The 20,400-nt window shown below is 36.6% G+C and overlaps 1 protein-coding gene across 1 annotated transcript in view; it reads right to left on the bottom strand.

Moving 5' to 3' along the window:
* ULK4 (unc-51 like kinase 4) overlaps positions 1 to 19,392 on the bottom strand; it is a 213,383-nt gene extending 193,991 nt beyond the window's left edge. Inside the window, exons 1-13 of the mRNA XM_083863372.1 lie at positions 18,508 to 19,392; positions 16,913 to 17,110; positions 14,573 to 14,672; positions 11,598 to 11,737; positions 9,631 to 9,790; positions 7,984 to 8,085; positions 7,080 to 7,163; positions 6,391 to 6,466; positions 5,652 to 5,747; positions 3,781 to 3,905; positions 3,592 to 3,661; positions 1,591 to 1,690; positions 1,038 to 1,142 (exon numbers count right to left, since the gene is read on the bottom strand). Coding sequence (XP_083719498.1) covers positions 1,038 to 1,142; positions 1,591 to 1,690; positions 3,592 to 3,661; positions 3,781 to 3,905; positions 5,652 to 5,747; positions 6,391 to 6,466; positions 7,080 to 7,163; positions 7,984 to 8,085; positions 9,631 to 9,790; positions 11,598 to 11,737; positions 14,573 to 14,672; positions 16,913 to 17,050 — 1,296 coding nt within the window. The 5' untranslated portion in view covers positions 17,051 to 17,110; positions 18,508 to 19,392. The remainder of the gene's footprint in view (positions 1 to 1,037; positions 1,143 to 1,590; positions 1,691 to 3,591; positions 3,662 to 3,780; positions 3,906 to 5,651; positions 5,748 to 6,390; positions 6,467 to 7,079; positions 7,164 to 7,983; positions 8,086 to 9,630; positions 9,791 to 11,597; positions 11,738 to 14,572; positions 14,673 to 16,912; positions 17,111 to 18,507) is intronic.
* Between the last annotated feature and the right edge of the window lie 1,008 nt (positions 19,393 to 20,400).

Raw genomic sequence — 20,400 nt, 5'->3', positions numbered from 1 at the left:
GAAAAATTAATAGTGGTAGCATTCAAATATATAATTACCTTTGAAAGTCTCCACCAGGAAGAATGTCTCTCACCCCAAACATATTAAAAGAGTATTAATTGGTAGTTATTCATCTAGTTGTGTAAGACTTTTAGTTTTTGAAAATGTAAAGAAATCCATTAAAGCAAACCAAAGGAATTGTTAATACTAAAGCAATACAACAACTAAAAGCTGTAAGACATTGCTAATGAGTTTAGATGCTCACTTCCAACAAAAAAATCTTGCATTCCCCACATTAGCAATTTACTGAGTCAAGTTGCTAAGACTGCTTACTTTTTCTGGCACAGAAACAAAAGGAAAACTAAAGGGGCTCTTTTGCCTATCATTCTACCAATACATCTGCCTATAAATGCACATTACATTGTCATTGGAGTGCAGAGCACTGATTCTGTTTTGGTTTGCTCTTTAATGTCAAACTTAAGTGTGAATTCCCTACTCAGGAGACTCATTACAAACTGGTAGCACATTAGAATCCATATGACAGAAACAGGATGGACATTTCTTGTAAACTCAGGTGTTCTTTAAGAGAGAATAAATTCATATTGAATAGAAACATTATCACAGTTGAAGGTAATAGAGTAATAAATGTTATTCTGTGAAAGTCTGACTCCTAACCTAGAAGGGTTCATAGATGGCTTTGTTTTGAGTATAACAAACCAAAGTTGGGTGTTCATTTAAGTAACAGATATCAAAGCAAGTTATCAGAAAACAAATCTACAAAAGCACTGAACACAGCATTTAGTAGCTTCTATTTCTTGTAAGATATTATTTAATATTATTATTCAATCCCAAAATAACTCATTCCTCCAAATTAGCAACACAATAGGATTATAAAGACTGCCAAAAAATTGCATGAGAGCTTGCCAGATAACTGGGTGGAACTGTTTTAAAATGAGAACTATCAAATACAGGAAAGGAGTCTCACCCTGATAGAAAAATTATCTGCAAAAATAGCCTCAGCCATAAGTTCCTGAATTTTATATTTTATTTTGCTATACCTTTGGATTGTCAATGATTGGTGTCACGATAAGATCAGATTCAGTGTAAATGAGCTCCTTCAATTTTGACTCCATATCCTGCTGACTTGAGCACATGTTTTCAGCCTAGAACAAGAACAAGGTTTTTTTAAAAACCGTTTTGTACCAAAAAAGAGTTAATTCATGCTTATTCACAAAATATTTCATTTCAACATTATACCAAGCAGTCTGGCCATGGAAACATATTCTAACTTGCTTTTTATTTATGTAATAGCAGATAGGATCAACTAAAAATTACGGTAAGAGAAACATATCAGAAGAAAAAGCATTAGGTCAAAATGTATGTTGAGAAGAAAGAAGATAACTTGTCCTTTATACACTAAGGCGCAAAAAAAAGGAGACTAAGAATCTTTCTTAACTCCTACATATGAAGTTCTGCAAATATTTTTTTTTCAAACAACTTTCACACTTTATTATGGAAGGATGCAAAAGCAAGTTAACTTTGCCACAGATTTCAAGCTAATACTCTAACTGTAGAGATACCATCGTCCTTCAATATAAACTTTTTACTCACTTTTTTCACGCATGAATCTCCTTGGGAAGAATTTCTGATTGGGACAGTAGTAGCATCACGGGCTTCTACTGCAGAGTTAGTCCTGGGTGTGGGACGAGAACTTCAGCAAAAGAAAGAAAGAAAGAATTAAAAACCAATAAAGACTATGAAGTGTCATTGCAAACTACTTTTTTGTTGTGTTGCTCTTTTAAAACTTTTGTGCCATATAGCAAATATTTTCAAACCTGACAAACATAAATTACACTATGTTCTGCCTGATCCATTAACTAAATATAAATTTTCTGTCTTTAAATGTGTTCTGCCAACACATGGGACAATGGTATTTTGTTGGAATTATTGAATGAATGTAATTTGATTATTTTCTCAGCCGTAATGACTCTACAACTTCAAATGAACATATTTTCTTGATTAGCAGAAAGTAATAGACATATTTAGTTGCAAATCTGATTTCTTTATTAGAAAAAACAACTAACCTAAAAATACAAACATCAAACAAAATTAAAGACTCATGAAATCAGTGATCAAATGACTAACATAACTGTTCTCATCTTCCATCTATTTTCAAGAGAAATTTAAATTTAAAGGGCAAAATGAAGGAATGCCAAAATATTACCTCCAAAAAATACATGAAATATCCTAATCCTTATGGTACAAAATTTATATCAGGATGTGCTTAGAATTTTAGTTCCTCAACAAAAAGAAAACCTATGACTTCTAGGTAGGAGGCTGGACAAATGATTCTAAGTTGACCCATGCTTCAAAACTTTTAGATTTGTTAAATATATATTTTTTCAATTAATTCAACTAATTTGTTTTCATATATGTTTGAGATACAGATAATAGTACCTATTTTTTCAGTTCTCAGATGGTTTCTCATTTTAAAACAAGACACGAGATTGCTGAATTTAACTACTTAAAACAAATGAGATCTAATCCATTTGCACAAGTAGAAGAAGCCACTGCTGTTAAAAGCTAATTAACCACTGCAGCAGCTAATTAAATTCTGGTGCTAAGTGCCAGGTAAGCAAGTTCCTTTCACTTCAATGTTTTAATACTTTACTAGAAACCACATACACTGCATTTAGAAGTTATATCACTGCAGCAAAGAGAACTTCAGAACAGATTTTTTTCTAATTGTTTGCATTACATTTCAAATTTTGTACTTAAATTAAGGTACTTATAAATAAATTACGTTGCTAAAATATTATTTGAATTCCATGTTATACCATTTTTGATATCATTGTAGCCTTCCTTTTGAGCAGCTTGCTAAATCAAATGCTATTTGAAATTATTAATAATATATGTTCACCTGTGATGATAAAAGTTAAGTGAAATGAGAAATAATACTTTATTAAAACCAGCTAAAACAACTTTTGTACACAGTATGATGTACAAAAGCCCTATTTCAAGTTATGCAAGAAGCTTAGAGTATCTTCAAATTGGAATATTTCTGCTTGATGTCGCTAAGAAAAGTATTTCACTAGACAATCTTCTTGGTTTGAAAGCTAGTACAAAGTTTCAGAATCAGGCCTCAACTAAAACAAATCACTGTTAAATCAATCACTATTTTTTAATTGAATACCCATGTAGTACTTAATGTACTGTTACCTATACCTTGTGATGAAAAATTGCAGGCAGAATTCATTAACAGATCACACACTGAATGGTTATTCTTATGTATTTAAAGCATCTCCAAGCCTATTCTTATATACATGATGTAAGAAAGAAAGATCTAAACAAATTTTAGATCAGAGCTTTTTGTTTAGACAGTAAAGTAATTAAAAGTTTACTTTCAAAAATGAGAGTAATAAAAAGTCATATAAGCTTTAACTACACACAGTGCTTTCACAGATCTTCAAATATATTTTAATATTTATTAATTGGTAATAGAAAGTTTAAAAGGAGACACAGACACAGTGTTACAGCCATAAAAAATGTTTGAAGAGACAGTGGGGAAAAAACCCAACCCCAAACATACAGGATTACAAGGGGTTTTCATACCTGAGAAGAAATATGGATTCATTTGATTCACCATCAACTACACTTTTGGGGCGCAATTCAGTCTGAGTTTCTACCAAAAAGAGAACATGAACTTGCATTCAGAGGTTAAAATCAAATAAAACATAGCGAGTAAATATGTTCATATGATTGATAAAATACCTTAAAAAATAACATAATGAGCAAAATTACCTATTTTGAAAGAACTGCTTGGTGGTTTAAGATCTGCCCTTGAGGATGACAGGTTATCTAGACTTTTATGAGAATCCACTGACCCTTTGGCACTCCAAGAAACTGATGACTCGGTGTCTTCTCTGCTGTTTCATAAATGATATTAATTACAGATTTTGTTAAAAAAATGGATTATAAAAAAATATTATATCCATTATCTGTTGCAATTGTTAGCATACAGCTTAGCCATCATGCTCTAGAACAATACACTCTTGAAACATGCATTGCACATAATTTTTATATTGGTTATGGCAATGATGAAAAATAAGTTTGCAGCAAATAATTTGGATAATATTAAAAAAATCTATCCAAATTCTAACTTAAATGAAAGACATTAAAACAATAAATTATAACCCCATAATACAACAGATACTAATTAAATACTAAAAGCATTACATTTAAATCTTAACAGGAAAAAGTCACAACAAACCTATGTCCAATAATAAAGTCTGTAACCTAGATTAAAACCATGTTTTTGTGTAATGATTTACATGTCATCCTTGAATGCAATTTTATTGATTTTGGTTGTTTGAGTACTTTTTAACATTTCCTTATATTATTCACATGAAACTTGGTCATAAAACCTTAATGAAAGCTCTCCAGGATATCAAATATTAATCCAACACACACTGTGAAGAAAATAGATCTGTGGGCATCACAGTTGGAAAAGAGTGAGTATTGAGCTTCCTTTACATGTCAAGCCAATGTTTTACATTTGTCAGTTAGTGCATACATCAGCAGATACTTCAGAGACTTTACAAGAACATATGGCTCAATATTTTGTAAGGGATTAAGGTTCCTCTGGTTTCTGAAAATTCCCTAAAATTAGCACTATCAGGATGTTTACATAAGTCTTGTTTAAATCTTGAATAAAATCTTAGTTCACAGTATAAACTTTAAATATTAATTTTTTATTCCAGGTGAAAACAATAAAATTAGAAGACAAAGAGCTGTATCTCAAACTATAAGAAACATTAATAGCAAAAATACTGCAGCACTGGTACCAGAAATAGGTATGAAACAACATGAGAGAAGATTTTAAAGTAGATATAAAAAAACCACTCCACATTCTAAAACTATTTCGATATTAGTTCCTCAGATTGGAACCTGAAGTATCTTTCAAATATTTAGAACAAAGTAACATGAAAAACAATGCTAAATGTCCTAATTCAAACTTAGAAACACAAAAACCAGCAAACCAACAGGAATTTAGAAGAAAACTAACTTATATAAAACTATTTTCACAAAAGGTTTGGGCATTTCTGCATATGTAGCAGTGCAGAGTATTAAAAATTTAGAAAAAAACCCTACTATTAGATTAATGCATCATGTCATAAGCAAAGAATATGGGTCAGCTGCATTTGCAAGATTATAAAGCTGAACCACAGCTAAGATGCTGCACTGATAGGCTTTGTGAGGCTCTAAGCCTAATGCATATAAACAAAAAAAAAACCCTACTAAAGATAAAACTGACCCATATTTATAAGATTCTACAAAAGCTTTAAAAAAAATTAAGTCAGATTCATACAACAATATTATATAATATATAAATAAATAAAAATGAGAGCATTTAGCTCAGAAGTGAATTTTAATACACTCTATAGCCAGCAGAAAGGAGTTTCTTGAAAGTGAATGGACAGTGCAATACACTAATAGGATAGTGCAATTCCTAAACATCCAAACCACACACTGAATGGTGAAAAATGGTGACACTTCATTCATTAATTCATAAAAATTCCAAGAAAAGTTCAAAAGTTATAAAATTTACAGACAATAAAATATTTATCCTTGCTTGCATTTACTAAAAGAAATCTTCCTTGAACATTCAGTACCTCAAGCTTGTGTCCTGTCTGTCTGCAGATTCACCACCACACTGGCTGAGGGATCCTTTCCAGAACGGATGCTGCAATAGGTCTGTCCAATTCAGCCTTTGGAAAAGTAACAAACAAACTGTAAAACCAGTGCCTAAGTACAACTCCACAGAGACATAACAGACTAGTGACACTACAGAGCAGTTAATCCTGTTGTTTGCTTTTATTTGGACAATAAGTAAGCTTTCTTACAAGACAATTTTTTTGCCTTAAGTCAGAATGGAAAACTTACACAATGGAGGTATGAGAATAAGAATGAAGGAAACTGCTGAGTAAATCCCACATGTAAATTATCTGACACACCCTATAACTTATAGCCCTAAATTATTTAGCTATGGAACTGTATCAGATGTAAGTTAAGGCCTAATAAAATACATGTGCATACATAATTGCTCTGGAAAAGCAAAGCTATCCAATTCTAAACTGCCTATCACTCTGTTACAAAGTCATCTATTTAGCACCAGGTACAAATATAATTTAAAAAAAAAGAGATGCACTTAATGAAAATATTAATTCTATATATTTTCATTTAAGAAAAAGCTCTATCAGAGCAAAACTCTTGGTTTGCTCTTTTATATGAGGGATGAACTCTTTTTGGCATTCTTTGTCATCTACAAAATACTATACATACATATATACATAATAATTATTTTCTCCAGAAGTGACAACATAAACAGCTGTCACAGATTAGGCAGCTTACCTTTTCTGAGGATCCTTTTGAAGTAACCCATCAAGCAAACTGATGAACTCAGCAGAAGGTTTGTGGGAAGCAGAACCTGTAAATAGAAGCACTTAAGATCAGTATTGGACAGCAAAAAACAATCATCCTCCAATGTAAACCACACTACTATCTACAGATCATGCTAAAAAACTTCTTTGATAGTAATTTCATCTGAAAACAAATCTCAATGTATAAAGAATCTTAAATATACACTCTTTGCACTTCAAAGAATCCTCAAAAAAACCCACAAAACAAACAAACTACTAAGGCTCAGTCATCAAACCAGTATCTCTTTTTTAAATTTGTAACTTCTTAAAAAAATTAAAAAAAAAAAAAAGCCACCAGGAAGAAATTAGGTAGAGGTAAAATCTGCTTAAATTGAAAGGGAGGCACTAATGTATAAGGATCTCTGTGAATAACACTGACACCCAGAATGACCAAGATCAAAAATTCCACCCCAGTAGGTAGATTTAGTGTTTACAACTATAAATGTCTCTGTCAAAAGAGAAACAAGAATTATTACTGTTAGTGATAATGGCATTGCAAGCATTCATGTTGGACAACTAACTGATTCCTGCAACCAGCCTCAGGAGAAAAAGGGCAAACCAAAGCTTTCACTTTGTAACTATTACTGTGATTTGATCCATGAAAGAATAACAAAACTCTACCCTCTGGTCCTGGTCGCAACGGATCTTCAGACAAAATCTTTTCAATTAATTCAGAACGGCTTTCTGACAAGAATGGTGGTTTTCCTACAAACAAACAGAAGTGTATTCCACAGATTAGGCAAACTTCAAAATGGTTGTAAGGTGCAATGATTTATCATGAGCTCATTTTCCTGAGAAAGCATCCAAAGAAATAAAACAACCTCAATCTGAGCACTATTTATCAAGTTTTCTTGTCAATTTAAATTCCTAATCTTGGATTAAATTTTTTCATCATGAACAGCAAAAGAAACCATGGACAGAAGAGGCACCAAAGATGCCTTGAGGGAAGTGACCATGATAGCCCTGTATGAATCAGAAATGAGACAACATGAAAAGGCAGAAGTCTCCATATCTGTGTTACTATGTTGATCCAAGAGATCAGTGTTTTGCTTAAGGTTTAAGAAGGCTGCAGTGTAATTCTCTTCTGTGATGAAGCTTCCCTCGAGCTGAAGCTAACAGTGCTTTATGTGTAGGGAACCAAATTACTCTAGTTTTACAACAGTGAGGCAGTTTTCTCTTGCAGAGTTTAAAATACTGCACACAGAGTTTAATATCAAAGAGATTAAAACCACTATACTGTTACAACTTGAGGGTTTCCATTATTTTATATAATAGCATTTAAACCCTACACGTTGGTTAGTATTATTGTCAATAGAACCACTTAACAGTATTGTTTCACCTGATTATTGGATAAAGACACTTTTTTTTGTTTTTTAAGCACAGTATGTTCTCCAAGAAATCTTCAAAATCTATCTCAAGTTTTCCTATGTCCTAACTTCCCTAGAAAGTTCACAAGAATTTACTCTGGGACCATGACTTATCTTTCCATTATCATAGATATTAAATAGATACACAAACTTACAACCTGTGAACATTTCATAAAGTAAACATCCCAGGGACCACAGATCACTGGCTCTGCAGAAGTTGTCTCCCTTTATTGCTTCAGGAGCTGTGTACAATGGAAGGCCTACAAAATGCAGAATATATAATGAATGCACTTTGATTATTCATCCCACATTCATCCTTTTCAACATTTCAAACCTTGTCTCCAAACTTCACCAAGTTATAGATTATCTTCACTCAATGTACAGGAAAACTGAAGTAGCAAATGTAAGCAGTTTCAAAGGAACTTCTATACTGTAACTGGATTAAGTGGGATTTTGCTATTTTGTTGCATACATCTCCATCTACATTGTAGATCTGCTACTTTGTTGTTTATTTCACTTCTATTACCAAACTCACTCGTGCTCCACTTTTGAAACACACCGGCTAATGCAAAGAATGTTTTGATTTGCTTTAACAGCTTTCAGAACAAAGCAATTTGAACAGAATGCTAAACCATTCTCATGTGAGTAACAGAAACAATTATGTTACCTTAGATTTGGGATTTGTTTTTTTAAATCTATCCCAAGAAATCAACCTTCACGAACTTAGAAAGCTCTGTCACAAAAAAACAAGGTAGCTAACCAATGGAATCACTGATCTAAACAGTTACAGCTCTTTTCCCACTAAAACACTATGAAAACATCACATATCAAATTATAGCATCTTATTCAAAAATCTCTTTTGTTTAATACAGGAATAAAATATACAGTTCCTATTTCTACAGTAGTTTCCATCAGTTCTCAAAAATCTCAAAACAAAATTATGCTAACTCAGCGAAAGTGCCAATTCCATAGTCCCTTAAAAAGTTTATTTTGGGCTCTTTTCATGTTGGGTTTTATTTTTCTAAGTGACAAAAGGACATTACCATACATTTCAAAACATTTCTGAAGAGCAACAGGAAAGAGATTAGATTTGTATTTCTTCCTGAATAAAGCCCTGATCTTAGTCTTAATATTTCCAGTGTGGATTTCCAGAAGGAGACAGTAAGGAGAACTCTCTTTGTTCTCATTAAATATTACCAAGAATTTCGTTGTTTCTGATAAAAGTAACTGATATATGAGACATCATTATCTTGGAAATAGAAGTCTGTGAGATGTTCCAAGATAATGACTAATAAAAGATTCAGAAGATTAAAAACAAGTTCCTGAATTTTTCCTATTCAATGAAGAAAAAAGCCAGTATTTGCAGTCTACTGCATTTGTGTGGATCTACTTGTTGAAACTGAAGCCACTAACTTTCTCAGACTTTAAAATGAAGTTATCATTCTTTAAGGTAGTGAAGGAGTTAACCTCAAACTAGAAATAACCTAGAGCACATCCATCGAGAAGGACAATGAAAGTACAGCAGTACAGTGTCCAAGGAAAGAAGCAGTAGTTCTGTGTAGTACTTCCCAAATTTTCTATATACTTTTAACACTAACTTAACGGAACTTACTTCCAGACCTTACAGAGAACACCTGCAGTACAAACTTTTTAGAAGTCCATAAATAATTCCATAGCTCAATTTTTTTTTCTGAGACAAAACAGGATTAATTCTAAATCATTTTTCTTTATCATAATCACTAATATTCCAAATTTCATTCTGTCTCTTTGGTGTAAGATAATTCTGGCTAGTAAAAACCTCATACCTTGAACTGTATTTTTAGAGTATCTTTGCAGAGTGCTTTCATTAATATCTTCACCTTCTTCAGCTCCAGCTAAAGCAAAAATTTTGTCTACGTCTTCACCATCTGCTCTAGCCCAGCAAAAACTACTGAATTTCAGAGTGCCAGACCCTTCCAGTAGAATCTATTAGAACAAACACAATTCAATATGCTAGTATCATTTACTAAAACTGAAATTTCCAACATGAAATAATTTATTATAAAAATAATCACAATCTCAAACCATAAAGTACATAGAGATGGTCACTATAACCAAAACCACTGAAGTTTTTAAGTCAATACCAATACATGTTGCAACAGCCCCTTTACTGGAGGGTAAAAATGAGCCAAGGGACAGACTTCTTGTTAAACACAGCATAAAAAGGGTCCTGGTTTATTGCTCTTCATGGCTTAGTCATCTTAACTCCAACTATTCGCTGACTCTGGCTGCAGCAAGTTCCTGCTGTAGGTTTCCCTTGCAGCTTCTGACTGCTGGTTATTTCCTGACAAACTATGACTGCATGTATTGGTTTGCAGACTCTGAATGCAGCTTTTACCTGGCTAGACTCTAACTGCAGACCCAGACTGACCTGGCAGCAGTGATTCTCTCTCCCCAGGATCCTGCTACATGATTCTCTCCTTCGTGCTCACCAAAATTCCTCCTTAATGATGATCCTCCACTTACTGGCTCACCCCCTCTTTTATCTCACTCATCCTTACTGGATATAGCTGTCACTCATCAGAGGTGAGGCTGTATTGGTGAATTAACAGAGCTATTATTTCTCGGGGGTGAGGTCCCCTGTATTCCCTTCTCCTACAAATAGTCTTTTTTCTTATAACTAAAAGAACCCCAATAGAAACCTAAAGAGGTTCAATGTGCACTTTTGTTTACTCCTTAAATCTAAATAGATAATGATGTCACTAGAGAAAATAAAGTTAAAGTAGAGTAAAACTACATAGGAAAACAAAAGTCTAGTAAAACCAAACAGGGCTTCAATTGAGGAAAAGGAATTTTTCTCATTTTACGTAGCAGAAACTTCCACAGATTTTGTCCAATGATGGTGAGAGTTTCTCTGGACAGTCACTGCTTATTCTTGCAACTAAAAACTTCATAATCCCAAAAACCTTGTTTGGAGACATAGCCTGTTCAGCCAGAAGCAGGGGGTGGTGCACAGAAACCTTAACACTTTACTTTCTGTTGAAATGAGCACTTTACAGCAACATCCTTCTTTGGAAATCTACTGAGTCATCTACACTATGCTTTACTCATGTATTTTTAGTGCTTTTGGGTCCACAAATGACAGGAACTGAGTGAAAGGTTTTACCAAAGATTCAGAGAATGGCAACTTGATCACTTACAGATCAAGGTGAAAACCAATTACTGTTAAGCAAAAATGTTTTATCATAATCATATTCTGGTGACTACATGAATTAAAAACAAACACAGACTTTGGCAAACCTCTACATAAATTACACACACATACACAAAATGAGAAACTACATGAAGACTTGTATTTTTTTACAGGAATAAGATGGTCATTTCCATGGTATGTGCAAACAATAGAGAAGGTTATTATTACAGAGAAGTTAACTTCACTCCCTCATTAACATTTTCTATGACTGAAAAATATTCTGGAGCAGTATAGAATAATAACAAATTTATGTGTCCAAGGACAGAGAAGTAAAATCTTCCACTAAATTAAACCAGTACAACAAATCAAACAGAATATATCATGTTACATCAGATACACACCAAGGAAAGAAACCAATTATATCATAAAATATTCAAGCTACAGATTTGTCTCTGATTGTCTTCACATATGTTACAAAACTCAACTGACCTCACAGCTGAGGTAAGCTTCTTCCAAATGGTAAAATACAAATAAATAAAATAAATGCTGATGGCATGAGAAGTAACATCCAGTGTCCCTACAGATAATACCCCTCCTCACCTTTCCAGGCTTCAATTCACAATAGATAATTCCATGCTTATGAATATGATATAAACCAGTAACCAGCTCAACGCCAAATTCTCTCACCACATCTTCTGGTAGACATTCATCCTGAGCAATGACAGATTCTAGAGAACCACCTGGAATACACATAGTCAGGAAGTGAATATAAAGAAAAGGTCACACAAGTAATGCCCAATTGCATAAACTTCTTCAAAAGATGTCAATCAAAAAATAGTATCAGTGGATATTAAAAATATTTCTTGAAATTTAATAGTTACAAAATCTAAGATGTACAAAAAAAATATTTTCAATACGGTGACAAAATCTTAATTCTATCTGGAATAAAACTGACTGCATAACTTCAAAATTACTTCAAGAATATTTTACAAAGGAAATAGAAGGGAAAAAAGAAATCCAGAAACTGTGTCATTTCACAGTGTAATAGTACCCCATGCTTTTATTAAAATTCCTTAACCAGATTCCTGCCGCATGAGTTAAAAGAATAAATAATACCAACACCAGGCTATCAACCTCTGTGAACAATTGCTAAAACTAATGGCAGGCCATTTTCCACTGAATTCAGAGACAACAGAAATAGTAAAACTGTGTTACAGTCTGAGAGGTCAACTATGTCCAAAAGGAAATTATTTCATTGTATTTCACTTTCTAGGTTGCTCACACCAATCCCAGCTTCCTGTACCGTTAAGTCCTAATCACAGCTCTCTGGACTTCTCATCCTAACATGAGACCCTTCTCTGTCCTTCCAAAATCACCACTTCCCTTTTCCATTAAGTTCCAACCAACCCTTTCTTTGCTTCTGATCAGATTACTCTTACAAAGCCTTCCAAATAACCCACACATATATCCTCTATTCTGCATTCTTCACTGGGCTTCACACTCACTCTCTACATTTCTCTCCACTGGCTGTTACTGTTTCTGTATCCTTAAAAACATTTCTCTTCCTCCCCCATCACCTACTTCCTCATTTTGCAGTGATTCTCAGGTATGTCATCAGACTCAACCCATTTGAGTCATTCCCACCCTAAATATTCATAGGACTTAGATTACTTCTAATCTCATTTCCCACAAGTTCATTGCTCATTCTTTCTCTTCCTTCCTGTTCCAATCCCCTATTCTGAGCTCCACATTCCCATCTTGCCCAAAACCCCTTTTCTCAGCCCCATTTGGTCCTTTACCAATCCTGCATCAAATTTGTTTGCCTGAGACCAGTCTGCATGCCATGAGTTATCTATAGGTTTCCTGGGCTATCTGTTGTTTATGTCCTAGCCAAATCATGCTGATTTAAAAAAAACCCAAAAACAAAACAAAACAAAAACAAAACAAAAACAAAACCAAAAACAAAACAAACAACAAAAAAACCACACACACACACACAAAAAAAAAAAAAAAAAAAAAAAAAAAACAAAAAAAAAAAAAAAAAAAAACAAACAAAAAAAACACCACAAATTTAAAACCCTGAATGAAAGAGTGATTAGGAAATCTTTTCATAGAAATGGGTACTAGATCTTTTATTCCATCACACAGTAGATTTTCCTGAACTTTTTTCGCCTATCATTACAATACTCTTCTAATTATTCAGCACTGCTGAATCTTAAAATCATTTTATTTCTAAACTTTTTTATGTTTGTTAGTGAATCAGTCATTCCTTTAAAACCAAGCCCATACTACAGAGCTATAGTAAAGAATTTTCCATGACATTTAATTACTGTTCCTTACAATGTAATTTAGAGGACTATATATAGAATAATTTCATAATATGGCCAAACACACAAAGAAAAAAAGCAGTGAAACCAGCAACACAAATATTTTGCATCTGATAACAGAAACTATCTTTGAGACAAGTGAGAGAAATCTTCCATATTTCAAAAGCATTTTTCAAGTCTCAACAAAATTAAGAAGAAATTCATGTCTTATTCTATGTATAAGTAAGTTAGCTCCAAGACACTCACCTTGCAGCAAACTATAAAACTGCAAGGTAAAACACCTGATATTTTTTCAATAATAAAAGGCTGTCTGTCTAATAACTTAAATATGTATCCTGAAGTTAGACTAAACAAGTAGACCAAAGCCCAGATATGAGCCATTAAAATCACTTTTAATCACTGAAAGAAGGACCTGACTTTTTTTCTCAGAACTTGAAAGTTCTCTTTTTCAGTAATTTTTCAAACAGAATTCTGGACAGATAAAAAGGCTGGGTGTAACATGGACTTTTACTTCTAAACAAACTCCAGATACCAAAATCTTAGCATGCATCATGTGCATATTGGCTTTCCTTTCTTCCCTTTCCATATGGAGGAAAGCATGCTGTCAAAAGTTTAAAACATGCAGTCATCACAATTAAAGAAAGCTTTACAAGATTCCTTTAATAGATTGATAAGAATTTATCAAAACTAAGTGAATCACTTACTGCAGTGCTGGGTTCTCAGAGTTCCCAAATTATGATTTTAATGTGGAAGTCAAAATACTTATACTGAATAGGAAAAAAATTTAAATCATTTACTTTAGCTGCTGAATTGCCCTTTGATTAAAATTTAATTTGAACAATATTAAGTCACTAGTACATTAGAACTTAATTTGGTCCTTGATGTCTTTTAAAAGAGAATGCCAAAACTGCCTGTCCTTAGAAAACTTTTCAAGTAATTTTTACTGAGCTACCTTCTGACTATTCACAATTTGCTTTTATGTTCCCTGACTGGCTTTCTCTTTTCTCAAACAACATTATGTAATTCAACTAACTTTTCAAAGATGCATGCAGTGAAGCAGAGATTTCAATTGATTTCTAAGAATGTTTCCAAGAGCAAAACCACTTTTATATATGAACCAGATTCTCAAGTTAATAATCAGATAATTAATGCTTTTTTCAAAGATCTAAGCATTTGTTGTAAAGAAGCTGTAAGAAATCTCATATAAATACTCATTCTATAAATGCTTACATTTTGAACTTATCTTACCTGTGCATAATTCCACTACAAGCCAGAGACTGTTGCTTGTTTCATACCATTCATAAAATGTCATTATATTCTTATGTGTGAGTCCCCGAGTCAGACGAACCTAGAGTGAAATTTTTAACATACTTAAGTGGGGGAAAGACATATATATATATATATATATATGTATGTATATATATACATGGACTTCAGGCATGGGAATAAGAAATAATACAATCTACTTTAGATTAGGTACTTGTTCTCTTGGCTCTTCTAGTGCACTACCATTATTCTTCAAATATTTTAGTGTTACGTTTATGTTGAGAAAAAATAACTTTCCTCACAGACCCTGCGCAACTCACCTGTTTTTAAAATACAGAACAAAAAAAATATTAAGTTCCCAACTCGAAATTATAAATATTATTTAACCTTCCTGCACCATTAAAACTAACAAACTGGAAATCAGAATTTGGAGTCAAACTTGCACTCCTACTTTTTTTTTTCAATAAGGATACAAATGAGAGATAATACAGCAAGAGGAAGCGAAAATAAACTTTTCTGTCATTCTTAATCTTATCAGACAAGGAAAACCATTCAAGAGGCCCTGAAAATCTGTATTTCTACAACACCTACATGACCTGATCTCTACAGAAGCCTCTGTTTCTTGCTAGAGTGGTATGTAAGGTATCACCAAGAGATTTGTAAGGCATTCCTACATTCCTAAGAACAAAAAGTTTCCCAAGAAACGATCATTGAAACAATGAGAGGGAATATGAAACTATCAGTTTTGCATGGGAAGGTTTTGGTATCCAGGTGGGGAGGTTTACAAGACTGGCTCCTGTGAGAAGCTGCTGGAAGTTTCCTGTGTCTGACAGAGCCAATGCCAGCCAGCTCCAAGACAGACCCACTGCTGGCCAAGGCCCAACCCATCAGTGATGGTGGCAGCACCTCCAGGGTAACATTTAAAAAGGGGGAAAACACTTCTGTGCAACAGCAGCAGAGGAGAGGAGTGAGGACGTGTGACAGAAACAGCCCTGCAGACACCAAGGTTGGTGCAGAATGAGGGACAGCAGGTGATCCCCCTGCAGCTCCTGATAAAGAGCAGTGAGGCAAAGCTGTCCCTCAGCAGCCCATGGAGGTCCATGGCAGAGCACAGATCCACCTGCAGCCTGTGGTGAACCCCACTCTAGAGCAGGTGGGAAGCCAAGGGAGGCTGTGACTCTGGATGAAGTCTGTGCTGGAGCAGACTCCTGGTAGGACCTGCAGACCCATGGAGAGAGGAGCCCATGCTGTTTACTGGCAGGATTTGTAACCCTGTGGGAACTCACCCTATTCCTGAGGGACTGCACCCCATGGAAAGGACCTAGATTGGAGCAGTGCATGAAGAACTGCAGCCTGTGGGAAGGACCAACACTGAAGAAGGTTGTGGAGGACAGTCTCCCATGGGAGGGACCCCACGCTGTAGCAGGGGAAGAACATGACGAGGAAGGAGCAACAGAGACAGCATCTGATGAACTGACCCCAGTCCCCATCTCCCTGCATCTCTGGCAAAAGAGGATGGAGAGAAAATTGGGAGCAAAGCTGAGGCCAGGAAGAAGGAGAGGTGGGAGAAGGGTGTTTTAAGATTTGACTTTATTTCCTATTATCCTACTCTGGCAATAAATTCAATTACTTTCCCTAAATCGAGTCTGTTTTGCCTGTGAAAGCAATTGGTGAGTGATCTCTCCCTGCTCTTATCTTGACCCATTCATTGTATTTTCTAACTCCTGTCCAGTTGAAGAAGGGAGTACTAGAGCAGCTTTGGTGGTAACCTGGCATCCAGCCAAGGTTAATCCACTACAGAAAAAAAATGTACTTACTGGAAAAATAAAATATTTGAACCGTGTAACAGTATCAGTTTTCTTTCCAGAAATTATCATATTTAAAGCTTTGCAGGTTTTACAAACCAGAATTGATTTAGCTTAAATGGTATTCTTTCATTAAAAATAACTTCTTCTTGCCAAGTAAGAAGTTGATTCTTTATTGGAAGTTACTGCTACCACTGGATTTGCACAACTAATAACAAAATAAAGCAAACCACCACACATAACCACTTTTACAAGTTCACTGACACATCACAAAGAACAGTAAGACTGTAAACATGGGTTTATGCATGCGATCTAAAACCCAATAAAATCACATAAATAAATACATTAAAAGAAGACTGTATTATAAGAATAAGAACTTAAAATCTTGAGAAGCTGATCTAAATGTTACAAACTCCATCTAAAGAAACACACAGAACTTTTCTATAACTTACACTACCAGAATTTTGTAGGCTGTATTTTTTCCAGATTTAGCGGAAAAAGAAACCCCATTACTTACCCAGTTTGCTACTCCAGCTCTCTTGGATTTATCACTGCAAACAACAGCAACAAAATTAATTGTCCCCTTTCTCCTTCCTTTATAAACAACTGTCTTGTTTCCTCTTCCAATCTCCTCATACAAAATAAAGTTCTCCATGCTTTAGGATGTTTCACAGGCAACAGAGTGGAAACACGGCATTACCATAAACAAATAAACCTAAAGAAAGGAGGAGAAATGGAAAGCCTTCAAATTTAATGGTCATTCATGTATAGTATTCATCCTCCCAATTATCATGAATAGGGATTCCATACTTCCAGAAAGATTGAAATATAATTACTTTACAGAAGACCTCCTCTCAGAAAATGTGATCAAAATTTTGAACAGGTGGATTTTACACTTCCAAAGATCTTATTCAAAAAGTAATAGATATGCTAGTAGATACAAAATCTAAATAGTATCTCTGTAAAAAAACTCAAGAGGCTACAGGGAAAAGAGAATAGTTCTCTGATTCTCAGGAGTTATGGCTATGCCTTTATTTCAGTACACAAACCAATGGAGCACAGGATCATAAAACCACAGAATGGCTTGGGTTGGAATGGACCTTAAAGATCATCCTGTGGGCAGGAACATTTCCCACTACAACACTGAACTCGATGTCCCATTCAACCAGGCCTTGAACAATGCCAGGGATGGGGCTCCCACAGCTTCCCTGACACACACAACAGACTTTCAGCAGATGGATTTTGACATAAAATAAAAAGAGATCAAATAAACTGACACAAAAAGTGAAAAGATAAGGAAAGCAGGCCGTCATGGAAGCCTCCCAAGCCGCCACCTGTAACGAAGCAGGTGTGAAATCCCACAGAAGGGCCCAAAGCAGCGGCCTGCAGGTGCCGAGGGAACTGATTTGCTCTGGCTGGGTACAGGACCAGCACAACAAGGAGACGTGGTTCCCTTTTTTTACGAGGGAAGAGCCCAAACCACGACCTGCCATCTCCTGCGCTCCCGGCTCGGGCAGAGGGGGGTCAGGCCTGAGGCGCCGCACGGCGGCCCCGGAGACACAGCCGGGCCCCGGCCCGCTTGTGGCACAGCGGAGCGGGCCGAGGGGTCTTAGAGCGCTCCAGCGGGGGGTCCAGCCCCGCCCCGGGTCCGCTCCCGCACTCGGGCCGAGGGACGGCGGCGGAGGGAGCGAGGGGGCGGTGAGGGATTGGGGGGGGGCGGTGAGGGGCTGGGGGGGAGCGGTGAGGGGCTGGGGGGCGGTGAGGGGCCGCTGGGTCCGCGCTCCGCCAGGTAACGGCCGCGAACGCGCGCGGGAAACGGGGAGAGCTACGAGAGCCGCACCTGTGTGCGGGACATGGAGCCGGCGGGAAAGGCTGGGAAGCACAGTGGTAGCGCGGCGGGGATGCACCACGGCCACGCCGCCGCCATCAACCGAACCGGCGGAGCCCCGCCCCCGGCACGGAGTCGCCCATGCCCCGCTAGCAGGGTCCAGACAGGACACTGGTCCCGGCGCGCCACTAAATACAGCAAAGCGGGAAAGGCACCGGCTAAGCAGGCAGGTCGTTTCCGGGAACTGGAGAGGTTTCCCGTCCTTTATCCCAGCTGGAACGCACCGCCAGGTCCCACCGAGCTGCGTCCCCGCACCCCCCGCACGCTGCTCGGATGGTCGCCACCCCAGGCCCGTTTCCAGGAGACGGCGCCGGACGCCGGAAGCAGAGTGGAGCCCCATTGGGCGGAGCGGCGCTTACGTCAGGCCGGGACCACCGGGCGGCCAGCGAGGGGGGAGATCCCGGGTGGTCTGTGGGGAGGCTGGCGCGTCCATGGGGAAAAGTCCGGCGGCCTGTGTTGATTTGGCTGCTCCGGGCAACCTTCGCCGTCAAAACGACAGGCAGCCTCCTCTGCCCTGCCATGGCCTTCTGCAAACGCCTAATTGAGGGACACTTCTCTTGTGACAAAATCTACCCCTTGAAACAATTGTTATGTTCAACAATAAAATGGATTTTTCGGTTGTTTTTTCATCCTATGAGGATCTGGTTTTCTTTTTTTTTTTTTTTTTTTTTTTTTTTTTTTTTTTTTTTTTTTCTTGTCTCGTGTTGTTTTTGTAAAGCCCTTGAAATTTTTTTTTTTTTTTTTAATTTTTTTTTTTTTTTGGGTAGCATCAGGAGCTGTGGTGACAGGGCCTTCAAATGGAAAGAAAGTAGATTTGGATTAGATATTAGGGGGAAAAAGATCTTTGCTGTGAGGGTGGTGAGGCACAGGTTGCCCAAGGAAGCTGTGGATGTCCCATCCCTGGAATTGTTCAAGGCCAGGATGGATGGAGCTTTGAGCAAACTAGTGTAGTGAAAGGTTGGAGATGGCAGGGGACTGGAACTAGAAGATCTATGAGGTCCCTTCCAACTCAAACCATTCTGTGATTCTAACAAAACTTTTAAAAACATTTGAGCAAACTCTAGAACAAGCTGTAAAGAGTTCTGCTTTCTCTCATTGTCTCATCTTTATTTTGACCTCCTAACAGGTTTGAACCCATTAATCCATTTCAACCAATATTGATTGAAGAAGTAATACACTTAGAGGAAGGGACTCGATGTTTCTTCAAGGCAGCATGATAACAGATGGTCAGGTTTTTTACTCCCACTCTCAAGAAGACTTCAGTATGATTTTAAACCCCTGTAATATTAAAAAGGGGGAAAAAAACCCCAAACCCCTCTTTACTCTTGACAAAAAACTCAGTATCAGTGTGGGCTGGCAGCCCAGAAAGCCAGAGGTATCCTGGACTGCATCAAAAGAAGCAAGGCCAGCAGGGTGAGGGAGATAATTCTGTCCCTGTACTCTCTGTTCTTGAGAGACCCTTCCTGGAGTGCTGCATCTAGCTCTGATGCCTCCAAAGTAAGGAGGACATGGAAGTGTTGGAGCAAGTCCAGGGGAGGCCATGCAGTGATAACAGGACTGGAACACCTTGCCTGTGAAGACAGGCTGAGAAAATTGGTGCTCTGTCCCATTTTACAGTGTAAGTTTTCAGTAATTGCAGAGGTGACTTGTAATTATCAGTGAAGCTATGGCTTTGAAGCTGCACAAGTAAGATAATTTTTCCATTCTTTTTTTAATGTAAATGAGTAGTTGACTAGATATAAATAAATCAAAAGCGTAAGTAGACATCACTTTCTATTAATAAGCACAAGAAAAGTATGCTTTGAAGAGGGATTTATTTAGATTTCAGAAAAATGTGTATTTTATCTGTGGTTGCGGTAAGAATGACTGATACAAAGAAGAAGGAAAAGTGTATTAGCTCAGCTGCACACAAGTCCTGGCAGCAGTCCAATGCCACATCTTAGAATAAGTCAATTCCATTGCCCCTGTCCAAGAAGATAAAATTAAGCCACAATAACTATCAAGTTACTGTCTTTTCTTCCAGATTTTTCTTGTTTCATTCTATGTACACTTTCTGTTAAATTAGCCCAGGTTAGGGATTTTTTTTTTATGCAAAGGGGGTAAATACCCCATTTTGG

The sequence above is a fragment of the Zosterops lateralis genome (genome assembly GCF_965231275.1).
Source record: "Zosterops lateralis genome assembly, chromosome: 1".
Classification (NCBI taxonomy): Eukaryota; Metazoa; Chordata; class Aves; order Passeriformes; family Zosteropidae; genus Zosterops; species Zosterops lateralis.
Note: the sequence above shows the minus strand (reverse complement) of the source record. Positions and strands in the feature narration are given on the sequence as shown.